Below are 26,929 nucleotides of genomic sequence, written 5' to 3'. Positions count from 1 at the left end.
CACATAGAAACACAAGATAAATTGCCATAAGGTTTTAAGTTCGTGTAGAAGAAAAAGAGCTAAGAAGGGTATAACTACTCAATTAAGGAGTTTTATTTATACCGGACAAATTAGGGTTTACGTATTTTATATTAGTTAGGAGAATCACGAAATTAATGGCATAATCAATGGTTACCTAAGTCTACTATAATAAATGAAAATCAATTTTGTCATATGTCAATCTCTCATAAGTTTTGACACTTGTCATTTTGTGATATTTTTAAAATAAAATAAAATCCACATGTCAATTTTAAGATTTTTCTAATTTTTAAAATTAAAGTCATATAATACTTATGTGGATATATGTAAAGTATTAAATTTAATAAATGTAATAATAAATTGTAATTAATATATTTTTCATTCCTTATTTCAAAATTTTATTTTAAAAAATATTTATTGTTTTCGTTTTAATATTTAATTTTTTTTTAATTAACCCGTGTATTACACGAGTTTTACACCTAGTTGATAAGATTTATCAATTTTACCACCGCCAGGGGCTCTGCCCCTTAGACATAAATCATTAACTGTTACATAATATAAGGTTGTGATGGTTGATGAAATGTCATTGATCTTTCCGAATGAATTAAGTAGTCAATGAAAGCAACTTTGTTATGTGAATATATAAAAAAAAAAATCCATAAGCAATGTGTGTGTCTGTGCTTTTATTTTTACTCATTAGAGCAATATATTTACATTTTTGTTAAGCTAAAAGTTTGTTGTCCAACACATCCATAGTATTTGAATTTATTCTAGAATCGTTAACATATAATGTTAAGATAATATGAAAATTACTTTTATTTCTATTTTTTAAAATGTCAAATCTAATTTACTCATAGTTCTACCAATGTTTCAAGTGGGCCTTGAACCCACAACCTCATAAACCCCTCAATACCAAAGGCTTTTTGGTAATATGAGAAGATTATTATTAGGCTAGAATTTATTACAAGTCAATTAGAAGTATGGGGGCTAGAGCATCCGTTAGTATTTGAAAGGAAAGCGTTTGATGTAGAGTGCGTTCAATATCAACTAGTGCATTAATATCCGAGACAGTAGGTTAAAGGGGTTATAAAGTCATTTATTTAAAAATTTAATTTGGCTTTTATTGCTTAATATCGACTAATGCATCCAAATCCTAAACATAATAAAATAGAATATCGAGTCAATGGGGTTTTACAAGTTTAAAGGGGTTTGGGGTGATAAATATGTAATGATAATTTATTTTGAACGGCAGAAAAATATGTTATGATAATTGATAGTGAATCTAATAAAATACTGAAATTGAAATTTGCAAATATTACGGTTCTTTATCCTTTACAAGAACTCACCATCCTTGTAAAAATTTATTAATCTAAATAGATAGAAATTGGTTTCCCATATGTCGTTTCAAGATCCTTGTGATGCTTCCAAAACACTTGGACTCGGATACATTATTATTTCAAGAAACATAATCAAATCATAGCAAAATCAACAGTGCCCTTCCCATCAGTTGATTTCCTGAGAAAATGCTTCACATAATCCGAGTATAGAACTTGCTTATACAAAGCCTTTTCCCCACTATTCATCACTTCTGGCAAAGGGCCGATTACATCACTCGGCCTTGGGTTCACAAAGACAGGCACCGAAATCCGGTTCTCATGCGCGTTAGCAACCACTATATGTTCTACACTCTTGTATCGACCATTGCTCATGATTTGGAAAGCATCACCAATGTTAATTGTCAATGATTCCTTAACAGGAGGGACATGGATCCACCAGTCACTATCTTGTTTCCGAACATAAAGTCCTCCTATCTGGTCTTGAAGAAGCACAGTTAACGTTGAAGCATCTGAATGACCACCAACGCCAATTGAGAGCTCTGGGTTGGGACATACAGGATAATAGTTTAGGTTTATTCGTTTTGAACCCATAAATAATGATTCATACGTGTCGTTGAGGTTTGGTATGCCCAATCCTGTGATTAGGATTTTTATTAGCGTCTTGATTACTGAATCACATGTCTTCAAGTATTCAAGAGCTTCATGCCTATAGAAGTAAAAAGATTAGTCTTAGGGACATTTCAAAAAAGGAAAATAATGAGTTTCCTGTTTAATAAATGGGAAAATGACTTATAAGTCCAACAAAGTTTCCAGGTCGTTCAAAAAACATCAATCATGTTTTGTTTGTTCAAAAAACCCAATGAACTTAACATTTTGTCTAAAAATATCAATTAAGTTATACTTTTGTTTAATTCTATGGATGTCAAAGAAGAGAAACAGATGATATGACTTATTACCATATCGGAAAAATGATTTGTAAGACCAACGAAGTTTTCAAACCGTTCAAAAACCCCCAATTATGTTTTGTGTGTTCAAAAAAATCCAACGAAATTAATCTTTTGAACAGACAAAACATGATTGTGGTTTTTTGAACGGTTTGAAAACTTCATTGTGCCTTTTTAAACGAAAGGTTAAGTTTTTTGGGTTTTTTTAATAGACAAAACATAATTGACGTTTTTTGAACGTTTTGAAAACTTCGTTGGCTTGTAAGTCATTTTCCCTTAATAAATTGAGAAAACTGTTAAGACTTACGCATGTCTATGACTTACTTGCAAACAGATGGCCAGAATTTCAAGGTTTCTTCATCCGAAACATAGAAACAACTTAGTTGATCTTTCCACTCATAGGCTTTGTCCACTTCCGGACTGAAACTTGTAAGGTATCTAACATTTTTTGAAGGAGTATTCCGGGACAAGTATTTCTTTTTCTCTTCGCTTGACAACCCGAAAAACTTATCTGTTGCCTCTTTAACACTCTCAATTATGCTTAGAGGCACACCATGGTTAACAATTTGAAAAAATCCCAATTTCTCGGCTGCGTCGCATACCGACTTTATTACCTGAGGGTCTTCAGAATCCGATATGTCAATTACTTGTATCAATTCATCTTGCAGAACTTTGCTCATATCGAGCCGTCTTTCAACCGGTTGAATGAACAACTCGGGTAAAATTTTGAGGTTGAGTTCTGATACACCCTTCACACCATGGCCTTCATCAACCACAAACTTTTTGAGATCAGGGAGGGTAGACGATAGTGCCATTCAAGCAAACCTGCTTTAATTATAATGAGATAGCAGTTATGACATAGTTTAAAAATAAATAAATAAATAAAAAACACTTTTCATCACATCATAGATTCATGATTCATTATTTTTACATAACTTCAATAAGAAATACAAAGATCCAAATGAAAAGTCTTCCATTATTGTGATCTGAGATCTGAAGTTACCTTACAGACCTTTAAGCTAGTTTGTTGTACAAAAATATTAGCAAGTTTGATGAATAATTCACATGAGAGCAGGTTATATTTATAGCATGAAATAATGCTACTGAATATATGTATGTATGAATGTATGTATGTATGTATGTAGTATATTTTTTAATCAATTATATATCTTTTTCATATAAATAATTATAATTATTAAGCAATTTAAAATTAATATATTGATGTGGCTTCACTATGATTTATTTTCTTCATTTGCTGAGACGTATTATTTCATATAAACATAACATTTATATTTTTATGGATGGTTTTTTTATTAAACGTAAAATAGATGTAATACACATTTATCAAAAAAAAAAATAGTTTTTTTATTAAACTTAAAATAGATGTAATACACATTTATCAAAAAAAAAAAAAAAAATTATATATTTGATACCTTTCCAACATTATACTGACCTAACCCTTATCCGTTCTATAAATTGAACCATCACTCATAGCTACGGTTTCTAGCTTCCCCTAAAATGGTTAGCACAGTGGAGTTCCGAGAGGCGCAACGAGCCAAAGGCCCAGCGACAATTATGGCCATCGGGACAGCTACACCACCTAATTGTGTGCCTCAAAGCACATATGCAGATTTTTATTTTCGTGTAACAAACTGCGAACATAAGACAGAACTTAAAGAAAAATTTAAACGGATGTGTAAGCTATATATTATAATAAATGTACTTTTTGTATTTCATAATCTTGTTAAATTGATATTTTTTTATTATAATATTGCTTCAGGTGATAATTCAAAAATCAAAAAACGTTACATACACTTGACCGAGGAGATCTTAAAAGAGAAACCAAACCTTTGTGCTCACATGGCACCATCTTTAGACGAAAGACAAGATATTGCAATTGCGGAAATTCCAAAACTTGGTGCAGAAGCTGCAACTCAGGCAATTAACGAATGGGGCCAACCCAAGTCCATGATCACCCACGTGGTGTTTAGCTCTGTCTACGGTGTTGACATGCCAGGAGCTGATTATCAGCTCACAAAGCTCCTCGGCCTAAGTCCTTCTGTTAAACGTGTCATGTTGTACCAACAAGGGTGTTTCGCTGGTGCCTCTGTCCTTCGTTTGGCAAAGGATTTAGCCGAAAACAATAAGGGAGCGCGTGTATTGGTTGTTTGCTCAGAGATCACTACACCAAATTTCCGAGGTCCAGATGAGGCCCATGTTGATAACCTTGTAAGCCAGGTTTTGTTTGGTGATGGAGCAGCTGCGGTCATAGTTGGTTCTGACCCAATACCTGACGTGGACAAGAAACTATTTGAAATAGTTTCTGCTTCCCAAACTATTGTCCCGGATAGCGACGGTGCCATTAAAGGGCACATTCGTCAGGCCGGGTTTATAACTCGTCTTCGCAGAGACGTTCCCGAACTAATCGGGAAACACGTTGAAAAGAGCCTACTTGAGGCCTTTCAACCGTTGGGTATCAGCGACTGGAACTCGCTGTTCTGGATCGCACATCCAGGAGGACGTGCGATCCTGGACCACGTTGAGGAAAATTTACGCCTTAGGCCCGAGAAACTTCGGGTCTCACGACATGTGCTCGCTGAATATGGAAACTTGTCAAGTCCTTGTGTCCTTTTTATCCTAAACGAAATGCGACACTCTTCGGTTACACAGGGTGCTGTCACCACGGGAGAAGGTCTAGAGTGGGGTGTGTTGATGGGGTTCGGACCTGGTGTGACTGTTGATACAGTTGTCCTCCATAGTGTTTCCATATAATTAGTATGTTACCGCATGTTTTCTTTATGCTTGTATTGTTAAAATTCTGGACATTGTGTTACATAACTGGAACTATACCTTTTTTTATAATTATGATGCCATTAAATAACATTTGTGATATTTTGTGTTACTGTGTAACCACCAGATGGTTTTTTTAGACAGATTTTAAATATCCTTCTACATTTTATTTCTATCAATCCTTCTATCATATCAAATGTTGACATGTGTCACATTTAATAATACATTTAATGAAATTAATACTAATTAATTTAATTTATTCGTTGTTATTTGATATGGTAGGAGGATGTATAGGAATAAAATCTTACAAGGATATTTAATTTTTCTTTTTTAGACTTTGTAAAATAATAAAACATGATTCTTGTTGCTATCCTTATCAAAGTAGAGGACACCAATGTTGCAGCCTATAAATAGAGGCCATCGTCGCAAACACATCTACCAAAGCGGGAGGCAAAATGGGAAGCGAAACTGCAACAAATAAAAGCAGCAGAAACCTTCAAGATCAGTGGTCCTTGTTTGCAAGAAGTTCTTTTTTTGGCAAGAACTCAACCTAACCCTATTGACTATGCGTTTTCCTCCATTTTAACAATTTAATGTAACATTCACTACAAAAAAAAATGCCAATTAGTGTCAAAGCAAAATGGTCACTAACAATAGAAAGAGTCGTTACTAATAATTTACTGACCAAATATTTGTCGTCCCTTTTTGTCACTATAGGTCACTTAAATGACATAGTGACCAAATATATAAGTGGCCACTAAATAGCAACGCAACTACATTGGTCACTAATCTGTGACAATCCGTTTTGTCACTAAACGATGTCACTAGCCAATGAAAGTGGTCACTATGTATCCAATTAGTGAGCAATTTTAGTGACCATAAAAATATCATTGATTAGTATTAACCTATTAATGGTTATAGTGACCAAAAAAGTGGTCACTAAATACTTATTGTTAGAGACCAAAAAAAATGGTCACTAATCAGGAAAATACTACAAAGAATTTTCCAATGATAATGTAAATTTAAATCCATCCAACACATTTCCAAATTCAATCAAAGAAAACCCAACATTCCTTCCTCATGAGAAGGCTAAACATTATATTTTCGTACACGAAATTGGGATGGAAAAGGAAACTTTGGAAACTTTGAAATTATGAATCGTTCTTTTAGTACCGATATTGAACAAAATGCTAAAGGCTGAATAATCAAACAATACAATGTCTTTTTAAAAAGACGAAAAAGAAAGTGTGTTCTTGTAGTTATTTTAACTTTGAATCGTCTGGGCCACCCGTAATGGTCTTCACCACCACAACCTTCTTCCACCTCCACCTTACCACCACAACTCATCCCCTTGCAACCGGGGTGATGTGCACAAGAGAAGATCCTGATCATAGCGAGAAAGAAGACAGAGAAAGAAAAATAAGGCAAAGAGGAAGAGTCGTGGTCAAATGTGGTGGTGACCAGAATCCTCCACGGCAATGAGCAACCACGGAGGATCGGGATAGTGTGCATGGCCGTTGTGCGTGGCCATGTCGACCACGACGAGCCTCGTGCTCGGTGTAACACCCTATTCTAAATAATTTCCTAATTCAGGGCTATGACCTGAAGATCGGTTATCATGAGGCTTACGGCCATTGGGAAAGAGGGATTTAGACCCATTGGGTGTGGGTAAGCTAAGTTAGATGATTCGGGAGTCCGATTTTATGATTTAGAGCCCAAGGGTGTAACCATAAAGTAGCAGTTCAGGTTTTTATGAATATGGAATTTTAGTTCGGAAAGTTTTAAGGAAATGATGAGTTGATAGAAGTTTAGAGCTTCTCGTTACCTATCCATGGATATAAGGATCATCAAAATCGGACCTAGAACGAAGAAGATATGGCATTCAGAAGTTTGAAGGATTAAGGGTCAGCGTAGTACGTACGCCGTACTTGGGAGGTACGTTGGGCGCAATATGCAAGGAAGTTATAGGTGTTCGTTAGAGTACGCTGGGTATACCAGAGTTACGGCTTGCGTACTCCAGTTAGACCCAAACCCGAATTAAGGGTCTTGGACCCTATTTAAGATCCTTCACTTAACACCGACCCCTATTATCTTCAGTCTCCTTCCCTTTAAACCCTATAAACAAAACTCTAGCCTCCATTAGTGTGGTTCTTGAGCTTGTGGAGTGTTTTCATGCATTTTGATGATCATTGAAGAAGAAGGAGCTTCTTGGAAAAGTGTGGGATTGCTTGGAGCTTTTGGATCCAACCTTTGTGCATCTTGATCTATCTTTTGGAGGTATAAAACTTCTAACTTGATGATTCTAGGTGTTAGATATAGTTTAAGGACTACTTTGGGTTTATTTTAGTCCTTCGAGTCATCCTTGTCAGTATGAGCTACTCCAAGATCTTAGAATGTTGGATTTTGGCATTTGGAGGGTCCCCTGTTCATAAAAATGTCATCTTGATGAGTTATTTTGGACCATGCATCAGTTTGGGTGATTATTATAGATTTTTTTGAGGTGTTGGTTCCATTAAGCCATGCAAAGGAGTAAAGTCGCCTACTTTACATGTTAAGACATCTCCTTAGGGTCATATATGAGTTTGGAAGTCTTTGTCTTAACCATTAAGAGCTTTGGGGGGTTTTGGCCTTCTAAAGAGTACGTTGGGCATACAGGTGTACTCTCAGCGTAATGAGAGTAGCGTGTTTAATCTATTTTTACCTTGTCCTTCGAGGGTGAGTACACATGGCATACCATTCTTGTACGTAGGGCGTACTCCCCAGTATGTCTTTTTGGGCCTTTTAACGTTTGGGCCTTGTTGCGCTATTGGACTTTTGGCTTTAGGCCATGGATAGTCTAGAGGTTTTCTTGGAATTAGGTCGATGATGGTTTTGGGCCAAATTAAGGAGATGGACCATATTAGGCCTTGGTATGCTTTTTAGGAAATTAGGCTTGTTGAGCAAATAGGTTGGATATTTGTTTTGGGCCAAGTAAGAAAAGGGTAAAATGGTCATTTACCATTTAGGAAGTTGGACTTTGGAGTGGGTGTCGGATTTTAGGTTAGTGTGTTAATTATTAATTAATTTTTTATTTAACGTCAGTTAGTGTGAGATTATCCGATTCAGCGACCCGATCAGTTATTTGTTTATCAGCGGATTGAGGTGAGTTTCATCACTATACGCATGGGTCGAAGGCACCAATGTCGACCCACTAGTTTTTGACATGTTAGATTTCTTTGTGACTCTTGCATGTATGTTTGGTTAGGCCCATAGGTATCTTGGGCGTGGCCTATTGTATGACGGGCTAGGCCCATTTGTATGTTAGGCTAGGTGTATTTTATATTAGGTAGGTTCTAAATATCTTTGTGACTTTTGCATTTGTATGATTGGGCTGGGCCATACCGATTATGGTGAAATGTATGGTATGCGGTATTTAGGGGAACTCACTAAGCTATATGCTTACACTTTTTATGGTTATGGTTTCAGGTACTTTGGGTTTGAAAGGGAAGGCCCAGCATGATCACAACACATCCACCCATGTTTCCGCATGGTGATGATTTTGGGATTTTACTTTGATGACTGTTTTATTATGAAATACTTTTATATGTTTGAACAAAACATACTTGGTGTTTTGATATTGCTAAAAATAAAAATTTTACCTCATAATTTTTGGGACATTACAAGTTGGTATTAGAGCCTTGGTTTGAGGGATTCAGGTACACTCTCGGGTATGTCTGAACTCAAACTGAGGAATTGATAATCTTTTGAAATAAAATAAGTTTCTAAAAAGTTTTTGTAAAAGGGAATAAATTTCTAAAATGATTTTATAATGTCAAAGAGGGTGTGATTCGTGCAATCGGCCGACCTCAAGTAAGTGATTCCCATAATACCTATACAAGATTGTTATGATTACATGTTATGAGAAATGCATGCTAGTATAAGGCTAGGGATACTTTCATGAATTTGATGATTTATTAGCCTGATATTTGACGCCTTGTAGCCTACGAAGCATTGGATGCTAGATTGGGAATACATATTCGTATTAGTAATCGCTAAGTGTATGCTTTAAAAATTATATACGATTAGGATCATATAGCCCTGGAATGAATTATTTGGCCTTATTTCATTTTCTTTGTCTAGTTATGGTCCTAAGGTAGATTCTTTTATTCAACAGTCTATTTGATCTTGTATTGTGTATAATTTGCATGCATAAGGCAACTGATAGTGAGAGTGGAAGTTCTTAGCATGAGATGTTGTATGTGAGATTGAATTTTCTTTGGTTATCCTATTGATTAGAGTGTTACTGCACAAATGTTGCTTGCTTTGTGCTTTGCGGAACTCTTAAGTGAGGCGAATTAACTATTAAGTGAATATGTTAAGTCACATGTGGTAATGGTTGAATAATCTCAAAGCGATGGACTTGACCCTATGCGCAAATCTTGTCTGAGTCCAACCGTTGTAGGGATGAGTCTTTTACTCAAAGGATCATAGAAGCTTTATTGTATGTAATGGTATTCATGAGTTGGTTAGCTGACTTTATGGGGAGTTCTTTAGCGGCTGAAGACAGGTTGAGGTCGGAAACCTAGGAAAGCCTTGGAAGTGATTTAGTTGGTTTAGTTGGGCTGTTTTAGCAAATACTTGGAGTATCATTTTGAGAAGGTGACTTAGAGGATTCAGGATGATTCTTGAGGAAAGTATGGATAAGCGTGGAAGTTGTATTAGGCCCGTACTACAAAAAAGAACAGGATCCATACTCGAATTGAGGAAAGTCTGGGAGAATCTAGGAAGCATGTGGGATGAGGATTCATGGTTATGTTTTGATTATTTGCATGGTAGTTATTTTTTAGAATGGTGATGAGCACATAGGAAGGGGATTCAGGTTTTGGTTCTGGCTCAGGTGCATATACTGATTCGATCGATGAGCGGATGCAGGAGTTCATCTCGTCGTAAATTACCCGCGGTATGTTGGAATAGACTCTGGTGATTTTCGGTACGGTCAAGGGAGGGGATTATGGAGCTTTTGGGTGAGCGTTTGGGCACATTGCGTACTGAGATTATGGTTATTGTTGGATCTCGCTCTCTTTCCTTCCGTGAGTTCCGTGCTTGTGGAGCTCCTACGTTCTTTGGGGAGAAGGACCCCATTTACAGTTGGAGATGGTTAGCAGATATGGCTAACACTTTCCAGACGAGTTTCTGCCCCGAGGGGTCACAAGTCAGACTTTCCTCTTGTCTTCTAAGAGACAGAGCCCGTGATTTGTGGGAGGAAGTAGACTTCACTTCAGGAGGCGAAGCTCTAGAGAAGATGACTTCGGTTGAGTTTATGACCTGGTTTAGTGCCGAGTTCGCACCAGCTATTGAGGTGCAGTAGATGGCAAGGGAGTTTTAGGACCTTCGCCAACGACTAAGACTATGGCAGAGATCACTGCCAAGTTTCAAGAGAGTGCTTTATTGGTCCTATAGTATGTAGCGAACGAGGAGATAAAGAAGTTAAGGTATCATGACATGATGAGGGGTGACGTTAGGGAGTTTGTGAGTTTTTCTGGGTGTAGGACTCTAAATGATATGATTGCTAGAGCCCGGGAGCGTGAGATTAATTTAGAACACCTTGGGAAAAGGAAGTCAGAGCAGACTCAGATTTTAGTGGGCCGGGTGAAGAGGCCTAAGACTCAAGATACACATTTAGAAGGCCATCAACACTGGGGCCGTTGTGCCAAGTGTGGGAGCACCCATGAGGGAGGATGTTGGGAGACAGGTCGAAGATGTTTTAGTTGTGGTCAGATGGGTCATTTTTGCAGGGATTTTCCCTGTGGGTCGTTTAGGATGTGTTTTCACTACAACCAGGTGGGCCACATGTAGGCCGACTATCGGATACTAACGGGTGGAGCAGTGAGTGCACGTGCTCTAGTTACTTTGAGGATCACCAACGGATGTGAGGGTAGGACAAGAGCCCCAGTTGTGAGGAGTCGAGCATTGCAATGTCATTCAAAGGAGGCCAGAGTTTCATTAGATGCTACTGTGGGTATGTAATGTTTTGCTTACTTCATGCTTATTGTCAGTATTTATATTTGCCTTTGAATCGAGTATTAGTATGTGTAAGCATCATCTTTGGTTTAGTTCTCTGTTTTTCCTGGGTTATATCAACGAGAATTGTTATATGCCATTTTTGCATGCCTATAATTATTAGGGGGTTGTGCCTTGCTGAGCGAGATTGAGTTCTTCAGTTGTTGTTCTGGTTCTTTGATGGGGTCAAATCAGGGGTATTGCTTGGAAGATCTATAAACGAGATAGCAGGATTAGTTCATCAGCCGATCCAAAGCTCATAAGTGTTAGCATTTGTTCAGGTAGGAACAACAGTCGTCAATAAGAAGGACCTTTGCGTCCAATCACTACCGTTGCTAGGGAATGAGCGGTAGCAAGAAGATCAAGGTGGCAGTCGCATGAGTTGTTTGGATATTGGAAGTTCCAGGGGAATTTCATAATCACAAAGGTTGAAGATGGTTAGAATTTAGGGATCCATTTCAGAATGGGAAGTTGGATTGAAGACTCACCAGTTCTGGTCAAGGGTTACAGTCTTTGTCACCAGCATAAAGGACTTAAGGATTTTGTGTTGTATCATGGGAAGCGATTGGGATTATCGGAATGGCTATGATTTTGTGGAGTATTCATCTGGATTTCAAGAGTTATGCGATCATTGATATTGGCTAGTAATGGAACGCTGGCATTTGTAATCTCAATATGTCAACATTTTGAATCGTAAGGTTGTGAGATGGATTGGAAATCCATCAAGTCTTGTGGATTGGAAGGGAGCAGTCGAACCCAAGTGGAGGAGAAGTGTTGGTCTAGGGGACTACACAAGAAAGTATATTCGGATTTTGTTGCACATCAGCAGTGGCGTATGGCTGGTGTGGATGGACCCAGGTCGAGGTTGGTGTTAGAGCCTCTCTTCCTGTTCTTGGCTGATTAATGCTTTGGGGTTCGAATCATGACCTATACACCTGATTAAGGTATAGTCGGATGCTAGATCGAATTTTGATGATTGTGTTCAGTATAGTAGATGGACGTACAATAAGACCATGGGTAGGGCCTAGCAGCATAGAAGTGTTGTAAGACTACTAGGTAGTCGTAGTATTCACCAGGATAACAGATAGTGGTGGTAATGTTGTAAGTCTACGATGGGATCATGGTATTAGCCAGATCGAGGTAGACCATCGTTGGGGGTGGTCGTTAGTATGAATGAGGATCAACTCGTGCCTAGGGCAAGGTGGACGGTATTTTTGGAGATCATCTCCCTGTAATGGGAGGAGGACCATTGGGGGCTAAGGAATGGTTGGGCCTGAGTAGCTCTCGATTGGGTGAGACTCGTGGTGATGGCCCGTTCGTACCCGTGGGCGAGGCTTATATGGTTATGGTAGTACGAATGAAACTCGGTAGGGAATGGTTAGGTTAAGGTATTCGATCATCTTCAGAGTAGGATGATTATGTGGTCAGTGAGTGGTATAGAATAATGCATAGGCTAGGGTAGCGTTAATAGTTGGACTCTCACGGACATGGTGGATAGTCCAGGTGTAAGACTGGTAGTCTCAGGTGGATTAGGGGTTTTTATAGCCTAGTTTAGAGAAAGCTCATCGTAGATCAGAAGATTTTGGGTGGAATGCAAGTACAAATCCTTGGATCTCATGTTGTAAGTTATGGGTTAAAGAATTTGTATGCCAATGGTATCAGTTGAAGGGTTCAGTGTAACACCGTAAATTTTCAAACTATTTTTTTCATTTTTAAATTACAAAAATTCTCATAATACATTCCACTAAAATCCCAATAATCAATTAACAAAACACAATTCCATAATAGTTAAATTAATAATCCAGGATCCTCCAAAAGATAACTCTTTATCTCGTGTGTACAATCGAACCATCGCCTTCCCGTGATCCTGAGAAACACCTAAAACACATAACACACAACACGGTAAGCACGAAGCTTAGTGAGTTCCCTAAAATACCACAAATACACATTAGCCACTCGAGGCTATAACTATGTAAGACCCTCCGGTCAATGTGTCTATGTGGGACCCTCCAGTCCCACAACTCTAATGGACCCTTCGGTCCTAACTCTATAGACCCTCTAGTCCTAACTTTGTGGACCCTCCGGTCCTAACTCTATAAGCTCATAATAAATACACAACTTAATTCACATCGACATAATGCAGGATATCGCAGTACTCTAATAAACACATAAGATCAATATATATATATATATATATATATATATATATATATATATATATATATACATATTACCATAACAACATAAGTCACAAAGACAGTATGCACGATAACATATAACACATAATAAACAAATAAGACCCTCCGGTCTATATGTACTGAAACCCTCTGGTCAATAATATACTAAGACCCTCCGGTCAGACACAAATTATAACACAAATAAGTAGAGTGAGAAGACTCACCTCGGGTGGCGAACAGATCCTATAAATGTTGCTGCTACACTCCGACTTTTATCACTAAGCCAAACCCAAAAATAACCCCATTAGGATCTATGACCAACCTTCACATTATTAAGTCTAAACATGGTCCACCAACCTCGTCCATATATGAATCGAGTCTATTGGGCCCACCATGGCCCAATTTTCCAAATTCGGCCAAAACCCTTATATGGTCCTTACCCTAAAGCCCATCTAAAAATTCTAGTCCACATGAATGCTCTTGGATGGCCCATCAATGGCCCAAATACTAAAACCCAATAGGAAGGCCCAATCACAAGGCCCAAGTAAAACTTAAGGTTTTCACATAAAATGACGATTATGGTTAAGTATTTTTCACTTAACCCATTAAGGTCTTAACCCATTAAGTCCACTATTCCACTAACAGATCATATAATAAAATTGTCATGGGCCCAATAGGCCCAAATCAACAAACCCAAAATTAGGGTTTTCTAAACCCTAATTAGGGTTTCTAGCCCAATAGCCATCCAACAAGCCCATATCAAGCATTTGGGCCGGTTAGGGTTCACTGTGCCAAGCACCACCCACTACCACCCCAGGTAGTGGTGGTCATTGGCGGCTCATGGCGGCGGCCACCACCTCGCGGTGGTGGTGGTGGTTTTTCCCTCAATTCCTCCACCAAAAATGCTAACACAAGACTCATTTCACAAGGAACACTCATACTCATCACAAAAAATACCTACAGCCACCACCATATGGCGGCTGGTGGTGGTGACGCGGTGGCAGGAGGCAGCAGCCACCACCTCGTGGTGGTGGCAATGGATTTTCAGCCACATAAACATTCATCCCACGCCTCAAATACCGAAAGCCACCCCCACACACTAGCATGCGCCAAAACAGCCAACTCTTAGGCAGTAGGAATCGCCATAAAATCACAAACAACAACGTTTATCGCCACCGATGGCGGCAGAGGCGATTACGATGTCACACCCACGAAATAACGAGAAAAGAAGGGGAAGGAAGCATTGTTGGTGACTTTCAGAGCATCGCCGATGGCTCATGACTCTCCCACGACAGCACAGTGGCGAACATGACTTCTTTTCTTTCTTTTTTCCCGATCTCAGCGGTTCTCCGACTGCCACGACGTCTTCGGTGTTAAGGTTTTGTTCTTGGCGGCAAAATGGTTGCTGACGGAGGGTGGTAGTTGATCACAACAAGGGCGGCGGATGGAGGTGCTACAAGTCGATAACTGATGGTGGCGACCGATCTCATAATGGTTAAGGGTTACATTATCCAACGGGAGGGAAGGAAAAGGAGGATACGGGGTTAACCTGTGTCCAATTCAAACTATGCTGCCAAATATATGCTTTTGCTCCCTCCCCATAGTTTCTCTTTCAATTTAAATCAAATAAATACCATACAGCCCTCCACTTTGAGATATTTTTGCAAGGCAGATCTGAAAATTACCATTTAACCCCCATGATCTCAGTTTAACACATTCAGTCCTTCCTTCTCACAATTCCCTTCATAATAAGCCCTAATAATTACCAAACACACCTTGAGTTCTAAAATCTTTACGAGATAAATCCTAAAATTACACTTTCGTCCTCGAAGGTCCAAATTATATTATTTTACTCCCCGAAACCGACACCCTGCTAATTATTATTATTTTAGATCACCATTCATATTAACTCTTATCTATTTATTTATTTATTTCATATTCCGGATGTTACATTCGAGGTCAAAAGGAGGTTTTCAGTTCTTATGGTAGAGAAAGACTCGTGTGATTTTGTTTCAGACTGGTTCCACCTGTGTGGAGGTCAGGCAAGTTATGGGACTGCGGAATAATATTGGTAGTGTATTGATTCGATTGGTAAAGGATCAATGTTTTGTTCAGTACTATAAGGCTTTATTCAGAGCGTTGTTTCCCAAGAGGATGGTAAGGAGTGATTTCGAGGAAGAAATCTAATTTATGTCGGAGAGACTTGTACATCATGTTCCAAATCGTTTCCTAATTCGAGCCTAAGACCCGAAGATAGGTTATCTTAGGGCTTAGGGCCTTTGGGAATGAAAGATTTAGACCTAGTTGGGTGCGAGTAATCTAGATTTGATGACCCCGGGAGTTTGGTTTGTGTTTTTGACCAAAAGGGTATATCGCTAATGAATCAGATCGAGTTTTTATGAATTTTGGATTTTAGTATGGGAAGTTTTAAGGCTAGGATGAGTTGATACATGCATAGAGCTTCTCGTTACCTTTCCGTGGATATAAGGATTGTCAAAAACGAATTTAAATAAAGACGTTATGGCCTTCATAAGTTGATGGGTTTAAGGCTAACCCTAGTACGTGGCGCATATTATGGTAATGTATTGTGGTTGCTCCTTGGAGTACGATGGGCGAACCAGAGTTACGCATGGCATACTCCAGAGAAACCCAAACCCAAATTTAGGGTGTTAGACCCTATTTAAGCTCCTTAACTTAACACCAAACCCTATTATCTTCAAACTCCATTCCTTTAAACCCTTGAAACGAAACGCTAGCCTCTATGGATGTGGTTCTTGAGATTATGGAGTGTTTTCTTGCATTTTGGTGATTATTGAAGAAGAAGGAGATTCTTAGAGAAGTGTGGGATTGCTTGGAGCTTTTGGATCTAGTTTAAGGAGTATTTTGGGTTTATTTTGGTCCTTAGAATCATCCTTGTGAGTATGAGATACTCCAAGAGCTTAGAATGTTGGATCTTGGCATTTGGGCGGTCCCCTTTTCATAAAAATGTCATCTTGATGAGTTATTTTGGAACATGCATAAGTTTGTGTGATTATTATGGATTTTATTAATGTTTTGGTCCCATTAAGAGATGCAAAGGAGTAACTTCACCAACTTTACATGTTAAGACAACTCCTTAGTGTCGTATCTGAGTTTCGAAGTCTTTGTCTTAACCATTAAGAGCTTTGTGGGGCTGTTGGCCTTCTGAAGAGTACATTGGGCGTATAGGTGTACGCTCAGCGTAATGAGACTAGCATGCTTCATCAGTTTGTACCTTGTTCTTTGAAGGTGAGTATGCGGGGCGTCCCATTCTGGTACGTCGGGTGTACTCCCCAATATCTCTTTTGGGGCCTTTTAAAGTTTGGGCCTTGTTAGGCCACTGGAATTTTTACTTTGGGCCATGGATAGTATAAGGGTTTTCTTGGAATTAGTTTCATGATGGTTTTGGTCCTAATTAGGAAGATGGGCCCTATTGGGCCTTTGCATGCTTTTAGGAAATCGGGTTGTTCAGAGAATTGGTTGGATCTTGGTTTTGGGCCAAGAAAGAAGAAGATAAAATGGTGTTTTACCCTTTAGGAAGTTGGACTTTGGAGTAGGCCTCAGATTTTGGGATATCGGGTTAATTATTAATTAAGGTTGTATTTATTGTCAGTTGGTGTGAGGTTGTCCGGTTCAGCGACTCGAGCATTTATTTGTTTATCGGCGGATTGAGGTGGGTCTCCTCACTGTACTCATAGGTCGAAGGCATCAATGTTTGCTCATTAGGTTCTGATATGTTATATGTCATTGTGACTCTTGCAAGGTCTGTTGGGTTGGGCTTATAGGTATGTTGGGCTAGGCCCACTGTATCACAGGCTAAGCCTATTTGTATGTTGGGCTAGGCACATGGATCAAGAAGTACTAGGCCCATTTTATGTTAGGTAGGTTCTAACTGTCTTTGTGAATTTTGCATTTGTATGATTAGGTGAGGCACATTAGTTTAGCAGGGCTAGGCCCATTATGGTGAGTTAGGCCCAATAATGGGTTGGTCACAATGTGAGGGCTAGGCCTAGTGAAATGTATGGTATGTGGGATTTGGGGGAACTCAGTCTGCTTTGTGATTACGATTTTCATTGTTATGGTTTCAGATACTTCCGGTTTGAAAGGGAAGGGTTTGGCATGATCACAGCGCATCCACCCATGTTTCCGCATGGTGATGATTTTGGGATTGCACTCTGATGACTGTTTTATTATGATATACTTTTAAATGTTTGCATAAAATATACTTGGTGTTTTGATTGTATTAAAAATGAAATTTTTACCTCATAATTTTTAGGACATTATAGAGTTCTTCAGTAGCCGATGGCAGGGAGAGGTCGGAAACGTAGGAAAGATTGGGAAGTGCTTCAGTGGGTTTAGTTGCATTGTTTTACCAAGTACATGGAGTATCAGTTTGACAAGGTAACTTAGAGGATTTAGGATGATTATTGAGGAAAGTATTCATAGGTTTGGAAGTTTGTATTGGGCTTGTACTACTGAAAGCATAGGACCCATACTCGAATCGGGGAGAGTCTTGGAGAATCTAGGAAGCCTATGGGATGAGGATTCTTGGCTATGTTTTGATCATTTGTATGGTTGTATTACAGAATAGTGATGAGTACTCCGGAAGGAGGTTTAAATTCTACTTCAGGCTTAGGTGTAGGTATTGAGCCGATCGACGAGTAGATGTGGGAGTTCATCTCGTCGGATATTACTCGCACTATTTAGGAGCAGAATCCTTTGATATTTGGTTTTGTGAAGCAGGGGATTATGGAGATTTTGGAAGCGTTATGGGGGCATTCCATGCTGAGATTATGGCTATTGTTGGATCTCACACTTTTTCCTTCCATTAGTTTCGTACTTGTGGAGATCCCGACTTCTTTGGGGAGATGGAATCTATTGCCAGTAGAATATGGTTAGCGGATATGGCTAACGTTTTCCGGATGAGTTTCTGCCCCGAGGAGTTGAACGTCAAATTTGCCTCCTGTATTCAAAAAGATAGAGCCCGAGATTGGTTGGAGGAGGTAGACTTCGCTTTGGGAGGCGAAGCCCTCGAGACAATGACTTGCATTGAGTTTGTTACCCGGTTAAGGGCTGAGTTTGCACTAGCTATTAAGGTGCGGTAATTGGCGAGGGAGTCTTAGGACCATCACCAGACGACTGAGATTTTGTCATAGATCACTTCCAAGTTCCGGGAGAGAGCTTTGTTAGTTCCACAGTATGCAACAAACGAGGAGATGAAGAAGGAAAGCTATCATGACATGTTGAGGTATAATATCAGGGCATTTGTGATTTTGTCAGGGTGCAAGACCTTGAATGATATGATTGCTATAGCCTGTGAGCGTGAAATCGATTTTGAGCACCTCGGGAAGAGGAATTTAGAGCAACATCAAATGACGGTGGTCCAGGTGAAGAGGCCCAAGACTCTAGGCTCACGTTTGGGTGGCCATCAGGTTCGGAGTCGTTGTGTCAATCATTGGAGGACCCATGAGGGAGGATGTCGGGAGACTGGTCGAGGATGTTTCAGTTGTGGTTACATGGGTCATTTTAGTAGGGATTGCCCCCGTGGGTCATTTTTGATGTGTTTTCACTGCAACCGGGTGGGCTACAACAAGGATGACTGTCCGATATTAGGGGGTGGAGAAGTGATTGCACCTGCTCTAGATCCTTTGAGGATCAATGACGGTCGTGAGGGTAGGACAGGAGCCACAACAGCGAGGAGACGAGCATCGTAGTGTCAGTCAAGGGAGGCCATAGTTTCATTAGATTTTATTGCAGGTATGTTATCTTTTGCTTTCTTCATGATAATTATCATTATTTATATTCTCTTGGAATCGTGTTTTTGGTATGGGTAAGCATTATTTTTTGTTTAGTTCTCTATTATTTTCTAGGTTATATCATTGAGAATTGTTATATGCCATGTTTTCATGTCAAGAGTTGTTATGGGCTGTTTCTTGCTGAGCGGGATTCAGTTTGTTCTGTTGTTGCTCCAGTTCTTTGATGGGGGTTAAATCAAAGGCATCATTTGCAAGGTCAATGGATGAATTATCTGGATTAGTTCATCAATGAAGTCAGACTTCAGTTATGTTAGCATTTGTTCAGGTAGGATTGGCATTCATATTCATAAGTACCTTCATGTACCATCACTACCGTTACTAGGGAAGGAGCGGTAGCAAGAAGATGGTGGTGGCAGTCGAATGAGGTTGTCTGGTCATTGGAACTGCCAAGGGAAATTTCATACTTGCAAGGGATGATGATGGTTAGAATGCAAAGATCCTTCTGAGGATTGGAATTCGTAGTAAAGACTCGCTAGTTTAGGACAAGGGTTATAGTCTTTTTCACCAACATAAAGGACTTAAGGAGGTGGTGTTGTATTGTGGGGTGGTCGTAGTTGCTGAGATTATGGGATGTGTTCATCTGTATTTTGGATGTTTGTGTGATCTTCGAGATTGGATAATAATGGAATGCTAGTTCTTCTAAACTCAGGTTGTCAACTGTTTAAATTGTAAGGTTGCAAGATGGATTGGAAATTCATCAAACTTGGAGGTTGAATGAGTGTAGTCGAATGCAAGTGGGGGAGAATCAGATGGTCCAAGGGATTACACAAGAAAGGATATTCATGTTTCATTGCACGTCAATAGTGACATATGACGGATATGTGGTTGGGTCCAAATCGTGGTTGGTGTTAGGGCCTCTCTATTTGTTCTTGTCTGATTAAGGCTTTAGGGTTCGAAGCATGACCCAGGCACCTGGTTGGGATTTAGTTAGATGCGGGTTCGATTCAGGATGATTTTGGTTGGTATGGTAGAGGTGTGGTAAGAGCATAGGCAGTGACCATAGCCAAATAGGAGTGTCGTAAGACTGAGGGGTGGCTGTAGCATCCACTGGATTGGTAGTCAGTGTGGAAGTGTTGTAAGACTACGAGGTAGCCATACCATTCACCAAGATATTAGAAAATTGTGGAATTGTTGTAAGTCTATGATTAGATCATAGTATTAGCTCGATTTAGATAAACCATCGTTGGGGTGGTCATTAGTATAAAGGAGGATAAGCTCATGCCTAATGCAAGGGGGACCTTGTTGTTAGCGAGTATCTCTATGTTATGGAATGAGGATTATTGGTGTCCGAGGCGAGGTTAGGCCTGTGTAGATCTCGATGGGTTAGACTTGTATGCATGGCCCACTCGTTGGTATAGATTGGGTGAGACGTGTTGGCAAGGCTCTTATGGTTATGGCAGTGCAGGTGAGACCTAGTAGGGATCAGTTGGGTCAAGGTATTGATTCATGGTTAGAATAGGATAACGATATTGTTAGTGAGTGGCATTAGAGTGATGCATAGGCTGGGCTAGCCTTATCAGTTGAACTCTCGGGAACCTGGTGGTTGGACCAGGTGTCAGACTGACAGTCTTAGCGGTGCATTGGGAGTCGTACTGAGTTGGCTTTTGGTCGAGACTAGCGTTGGGAGTCGTTAGTATATATGTGCAAGATCTTCACTTCATCAAGTTATGGATTAGGGAATCTGTACGCCTAAGATATTAGTTGGTAGGTTCAGGCTCAAAAAGGATGCTTTCAGTTCTGATGGTGGAAAAAGGCCCTTGTTATTGGGTTTCTGAATGGTTATATACCTGTGCAGAGGTCAGGAAAGTTATGGGACTTCGAAATTATAGAAGTAATGTTTTGGTTTGATAGCTAAAGGATGAGTGACTTGTTCAACATTAGGAGGTGTTGTTCAAAGCTTTGTTTTCCTGAAGAGCGGTAAGGAGTGATTTTGATGAAAAAACTAATTTAAGTGGGGGAGAGTTGTAGCACCCTCTTTTGAATCATTTCTTAATTTAGGGTTGTTACCCCAAGATCGGTTATCATAGGGCTTATGGCCTTTGGGAAAGAGGAATTTAGAGCTATTTGGTGTCGGTAAGGTAAGTTAGATGATCTGGGAGTCTAGGTTGTGATTTGGAGCCCGAGGGTATAACCATAAAGTGGCAGTTTGGCTTTTTATGAATATTGGATTTTAGTTCGGGAAGTTTTGATGCAATGATGCATTGATATAAGTGTAGAGCTTCTCGTTACCTTTCCATGGATAAAAGGATCATCGAAATCGGACATACATCGAAAAAGATATGACATTCGGCAATTTGAAGAATTAAGGGCCAGCCAAGTACGCAGGGCATACTTGGGAGGTACACTAAGCATACTAGGCAAAGAAGTCGCAGGTGCTCCTTTAAGTATGTGGGCGTACCATCTTTATGCATGCCGTTCTCCCGTCAACACCAAACCCTATTATCTTCATCCTCCATCCCTTTAAACCCTAGAAACGAAACCCTATCCTCCATTGGTGTGGTTCTTGAGCTTGTGGAGTGTTTTCATGCATTTTGGTGATCATTAACGAAGAAGGAGCTTCTTGGAGAAGTATGGGATTTCTTGGAGCTTTTGGATCTAGCCTTTATGGATCTTGATCTCTCTTTTGGAGGTATAACGCTTCTATCTTGATGACTCTAGGTGTTAGATTTAGTTTAAGAGTATTTTGGGTTCATTTTCGTCCTTAGAGTCGTCCTTGTGAGTATGAGCTACTCCAAGAGCTTAGAATGTTGAATCTTGGCATTTGGAGGGACCCTTGTTCATAAAAATGTCATCTTGATGAGTTATTTTGGACCATGCATGAGTTTGGGTGATTATTATAGATTTTATTGAGGTTTTGGTCCCATTAAGCGATGCAAAGGAGTAAAGTTGCAAATTTTACGTGTTAATACATCTCCTTAGGTTCATATCTAAGTTTGAAAGTCCTTGTCTTAATCTTTAAGAGATTTTGTGGGATTTTGGCCTTCTAAAGAGTACGTTGGGCGTAAAGGGTTAAGCTCAATGTAATGAGAGTAACATGCTTTAGTAGATGGTACCTTGTTCTTCGAGGGTGAGTTCATGGAGCATACCATTCTGGTACGTAGGGTGTAGTCGCCACAGTGGACATTTTGGGGCTTGGGATGCCATTTAGGGATTTGGGCTTTATGAGCAAATGGTTTGGGCCTTGGTTTTGGGCCATGTAAGAAAAGGTTAGAATGGTCTTTTACCCTTTAAGAAGTTAGATTATGGAGTGGGCCTCAGATTTTGGGTTATCAGGTTAATTATTAATTTAGTTTGTATTTATGGTCAGTTGGTGCGAGCTTATCCAGTTCAGCAACCCAAGTAGTTATTTGGTTATTAGCAGATTGAAGCAAGTCTCCTCACTATAGTTAGGGGGTTGAAGGCACCAATATTGGCCCACTAGGTGCTGATATGTTAGACGTCTTTGTGACTGTTCCATGGTAAGTTGGGCAAGGCCCATAGGAATGTTGTGCTAGGCCCATTGTATGAAAGGCTATGCCTATTTGTATGTTAGGCTAAGCCCATGGATCAAGAAGGGCTAGGCCCATTGTATGTTATGTAGGTGCTAACTGTCTTTATAACTTTCGAATTTTATGATTGGGTTGGGCCCATTAGTTTGGTAGGGCTAGGCCTATTGTGATGGGTTGGACCCAATATACGGATTGGGAACACTGTGAGGGATATGCCCAACAGTGTGTATGGTATTCGGTATTTTAGGGAACTCACTAAGCTTTCTGCTAATGGTTTCTGTGGTTTTGGTTTCAGGTACTTTCGGTTCGAAAGGGAAGGGCCTGGCTTAATCGTAGCGCATCCACCCATTTTTTGCATTGTGATAATTTTTGGATTGTACTCTGATGCCTGTTTTGTAATGAAATACTTTTAAATGTTTGAAAAAAAGATAAGTGGTGTTTTGATTTTATTAAAAATGAAATGTTTACCTCATAATTTTTAGGTTGTTTCACTTGCTATACTACAAGGCCTCGTAGAAGTAAAGGTATGCCATGTGTTTTCGAGGGTTTTTAGAAACACATTGTTATCATCATTAAATATCACCTACCATCCTTATTTATACATGTAGGCTACATAATGTTGAACACTTTGTTAGTGAGGTGGTGCTAATGTGGCTTACTAGCCGAATTAGTTTGGAATCCGAAGAAAAGGAAAACATTTTAGGTTCAAAGAAATCATTTAAGAAAAAATGCATATTCCTATTAAAATGGAATTATTAGAAACTTAATTCCATTTCCAGATGAAGCAAGGGGATTAAAAATGCAATCTGTTGCTTTCTCAATATTACTGCTTTCACATCCCGCTAAAGCAGAAACACAGAATATAATAGACTAAGGTTCCACGAATACGGTGATAGAAAACACCAACCATAAACTTCAATTATTTAATGTTTACAACAATTATCCCATATCAGATTACAACAAGTTTCTCCCTAGATTGATTATTACACTATAGCAAAAACAGTAAGCAATATGGTGGTTCCTTTCACACTTAAACTGACCATTCCCTGAAAAGCATGAAAAAACGAGGGTCAACTACAAAAATACTTAGTATCTTTATAGGTTCACAAGTATACACCATTTTGGAAAAATTAGTTCATCAAAATGAGATACTAAGTAAGGAATTGCATCAAGAACAATTCCAGGTTGAAATAGACATTTGAAGTAATAAGTTTTAAATTCGAATTGCTTTCTAGTGTTAATGCCTTGAGTTTACCGTGGACCTCTTTGAAACCTCTTTGAAACCTGACCTATTGAGCCTTAATGCACATTTTGGAAAATAAATAGTGGCATTACAATTAAATTAAGATATCATATGGTATCTTACTTCCGATTGTTGAAAATATCAATCAAATCATAAAGAATAAATTGTAACCCTCGTTAATATTTCTGAAAACCTGAAATTCCGTATTAAGTAGTTATGAGCAAAGCAAACACTCTAGTCTCGCAGTACATGTTCACCTAGTTCCAAAAATATAAAGAACGTCCAAAACAGAGTCCATATGCAAAATATACGACCATCATATGAAACCAAACCAGTATAATACTGATTTTCTTAAAGCTACATAAACTGTTTCCATCTGTTGATGCACTTGCACACCTCAGATGAAAATTTCGAGAAAGTTTTTGGACACAAGTTATGGTGTATTGTTTAATTCCAACTCAAAATATTTTTAGTAAAAGTATTTGTAAAAATCGAAAAATCGGACGTTTCGGGTTAATTAAACACGGTTTCTCGAAGCTCTAGAACTCGAAAAATTAATCATTTTAGGTTTTTGAAATCCTTAAACTCGGCTCTATCATTCCCCACTTTCTAAAAAAAATATTAGGTGTTAGGATTTTGGCACATAAAGATAGAAGTGTATTAGCGATTTTTTGATAAAAATGATATCATCTAACTTTCCACCATGCATGAATCATCAAAAAGAATCAGCCATTTCTTTCCAGTTTGTCCCATACCCACATCCTTAACTCCCACCCTTCTCTTCCACCACATTACTCTTTTGTGTACACACTTCTTCGAAAGTACAAAGCATGGCCCCTTTAATTATTTGACTAAACTAAAGAGTATGGTGCTTGCAAGAACTTGTGAGGCTTGTCTAGGCTATAAATAGAGGTCATTTGTTTCTCATTTCATCACAAAAATCAGCCACAACAATTTCAATCACGCCTTCCTTTGCTCTCATTCTCTTTCTCGGGATAAACACCCCACTGGAGGCGCTCTTGACCACCGAGAACCACCATCAACCACCGCCATTCCACCCTTTTGCCTCCTATTTTCGACGATCACTAGCCCCAAACACCCTTGCCTCCTTTCCTCCTCCCTTCCTCCTCCTCTTGCCGTCTCTCACTTGTTAGGATAGGAAAAGAAAGGGCAGCGAGGCTGTTGGAGCAACCTATTGTGGTGTTATCGTCACTGTTGTCGAGTGGCAGGCCCTAGCCATCGTGAAACCATCGCTCGGCCACCACATTTCCAACACCGTTTTGTTCCATCTTGTGCTTCCATTTTCTGTGAAAATTCCAAGTCCCACTACGAGTTTTATTGTGTTGAGTGAAGTGTGTCGAGTCCAAAACTACCAGGTTAAAAGGTTCTTGCTATTGTGTTATCACGAGGTGTTTCCCGAACACAATCACATTCTCAAGTCTAAACCAAGTTCCCACATTAAGGAGAGTTCTTATGATACCATTTTAAAGCTTTTATAAATTTCGAGGGGGGGCGGGGGTGGGGGGTTACATCTGCTCACATACTTTGTTTATGCAAAACATACTACAAAATGTTATCTTTTTATGTGAAAAACTCATATCTACTTATAAATGTTGTTTTGACAAATAATATATTATTTATAAATAAACTAGTTATACACTTGACACACATATGCTATAGTCGTTTAATCATGTAACAACTAGTCAAAATAGCATACCATTTAATTACAACAAAGTTATTATTTTATGTGAAAATGTATGTTATAAAAAGCATGTTATAATATATATATATATATATATATATATATATATATATATATATATATATATATATATATATATAACTTGAAACTTATACATGTATTTGTGTTCACTACTATAAGATTCACCATTTAGTTAAGTGAGTATCATACACTTTTACACATACTTATCAAACATACTCGAGTTTTATAAACTCTATTCATCATAAAATATTTCTCCTATTGACTTATCCTCTTATAAGTTAGGTTTTTCACTCTCGATCCTTACACACTAGGTGCTTATCCACATACAAAATAAGCTGGGTTATTCATGTGTATTAGTTAAGGGCTTTATAATGAGACGCTTTTCATTACGTAAGTCTAAACATTTAACATACCCACACTAATGTAACCCTTAATCCTTGGAGCAAGATACATATGTGTGGATCTATATGGGGTTCACATCTCCACCTATGGTAGTTAGCTACAACCTCGACCGCTCAATCAAAGTAAGTGATAAATATCTACAGTCATTCTACAACCTCCAATGAAGCGTTGTAGGGGGTACTTTAGTCACATAGCTCGGTTATATGACTCACTATAAACATCAAGTGGCTCTCTCTCTCTCTCTCTCTCTCTCTCTCTCTTTCTCTCTCTCTCTCTCTCTCTTTCTCTCTCTCTCTCTAGAAACCACATATTCGATTTCTCTCTTTACAAAACAAATTATAAGTATGATTTCACTTATGGAAAAACACCTTTTTGGTAATCAAATTTTCTCTAAAGACTCTTTACAAACTCATTCATAAAGATGGTTTTACTAACAAAGAAAATATGTTTGGCCATTATAAAAGTATCATTACTTCACTAGCAGAAAACCTGTAACTCTTACCAACCTTTTGTTGACCCTCAAAATTACATGTATTCTCTAGAGATGACTAATCAAGTTTCCAAATGAAGGAATTGTCATGGATTTCAAGAAATCTAGTTTTCTAGTTTTTGTTATATATGCCTGCCTATATAAGGCAACCCATGCAATCTATCATTATTCATAACAACCTTGCCTTCAAATTTCAAGATGAAATACAACTACTGTTTTGTTATTGTTGTACTTGTGCTATGTACTCAATTGCTTATGGTCCATGAACTAAGTCGTACAGCTCGACATGTTCCGCCGCTTTAGTCGGGGTGTGACACATTAGTATCAGGGCTAAATTGGCTATAGAGAACTTGACTATAGAGAACTCTTATCCTTGAAAGAGGAATACAAGTATAAAAATAGACTCCTAATAAAACTATTATTATGAATTACCCTACTTCTTGA

General features: G+C 38.8%; 2 protein-coding genes across 2 annotated transcripts; one reads left to right on the top strand and one right to left on the bottom strand.

Moving 5' to 3' along the window:
- Positions 1-1,347: 1,347 nt before the first annotated feature.
- Positions 1,348-3,114, bottom strand: LOC145090397 (feruloyl CoA ortho-hydroxylase F6H1-3-like). The gene is made up of 2 exons (XM_079028630.1): positions 2,624-3,114; positions 1,348-2,061 (listed from the first exon to the last, which is right to left on the bottom strand). The coding sequence occupies exons 1-2, from the start codon at positions 3,112-3,114 to the stop codon at positions 1,488-1,490; spliced, it is 1,065 nt and encodes a 354-aa protein (XP_078884756.1). The 3' UTR covers positions 1,348-1,487.
- Positions 3,115-3,792: 678 nt separating this feature from the next.
- On the top strand, positions 3,793-5,161 carry LOC145086627 (chalcone synthase 2-like). Its single transcript, XM_079024445.1, has 2 exons — positions 3,793-3,995; positions 4,080-5,161. Exons 1-2 carry the CDS (start codon positions 3,818-3,820, stop codon positions 5,069-5,071), a joined length of 1,170 nt encoding a protein of 389 aa, XP_078880571.1. The 5' UTR covers positions 3,793-3,817; the 3' UTR covers positions 5,072-5,161.
- Positions 5,162-26,929: the final 21,768 nt, after the last annotated feature.

The sequence above is a fragment of the Lactuca serriola genome, chromosome 2, assembly GCF_051521515.1.
Source record: "Lactuca serriola cultivar US96UC23 chromosome 2, Lser_US96UC23_V15, whole genome shotgun sequence".
NCBI lineage: Eukaryota > Viridiplantae > Streptophyta > Magnoliopsida > Asterales > Asteraceae > Lactuca > Lactuca serriola.
This window is presented reverse-complemented; position numbering and strand designations above follow the sequence as displayed.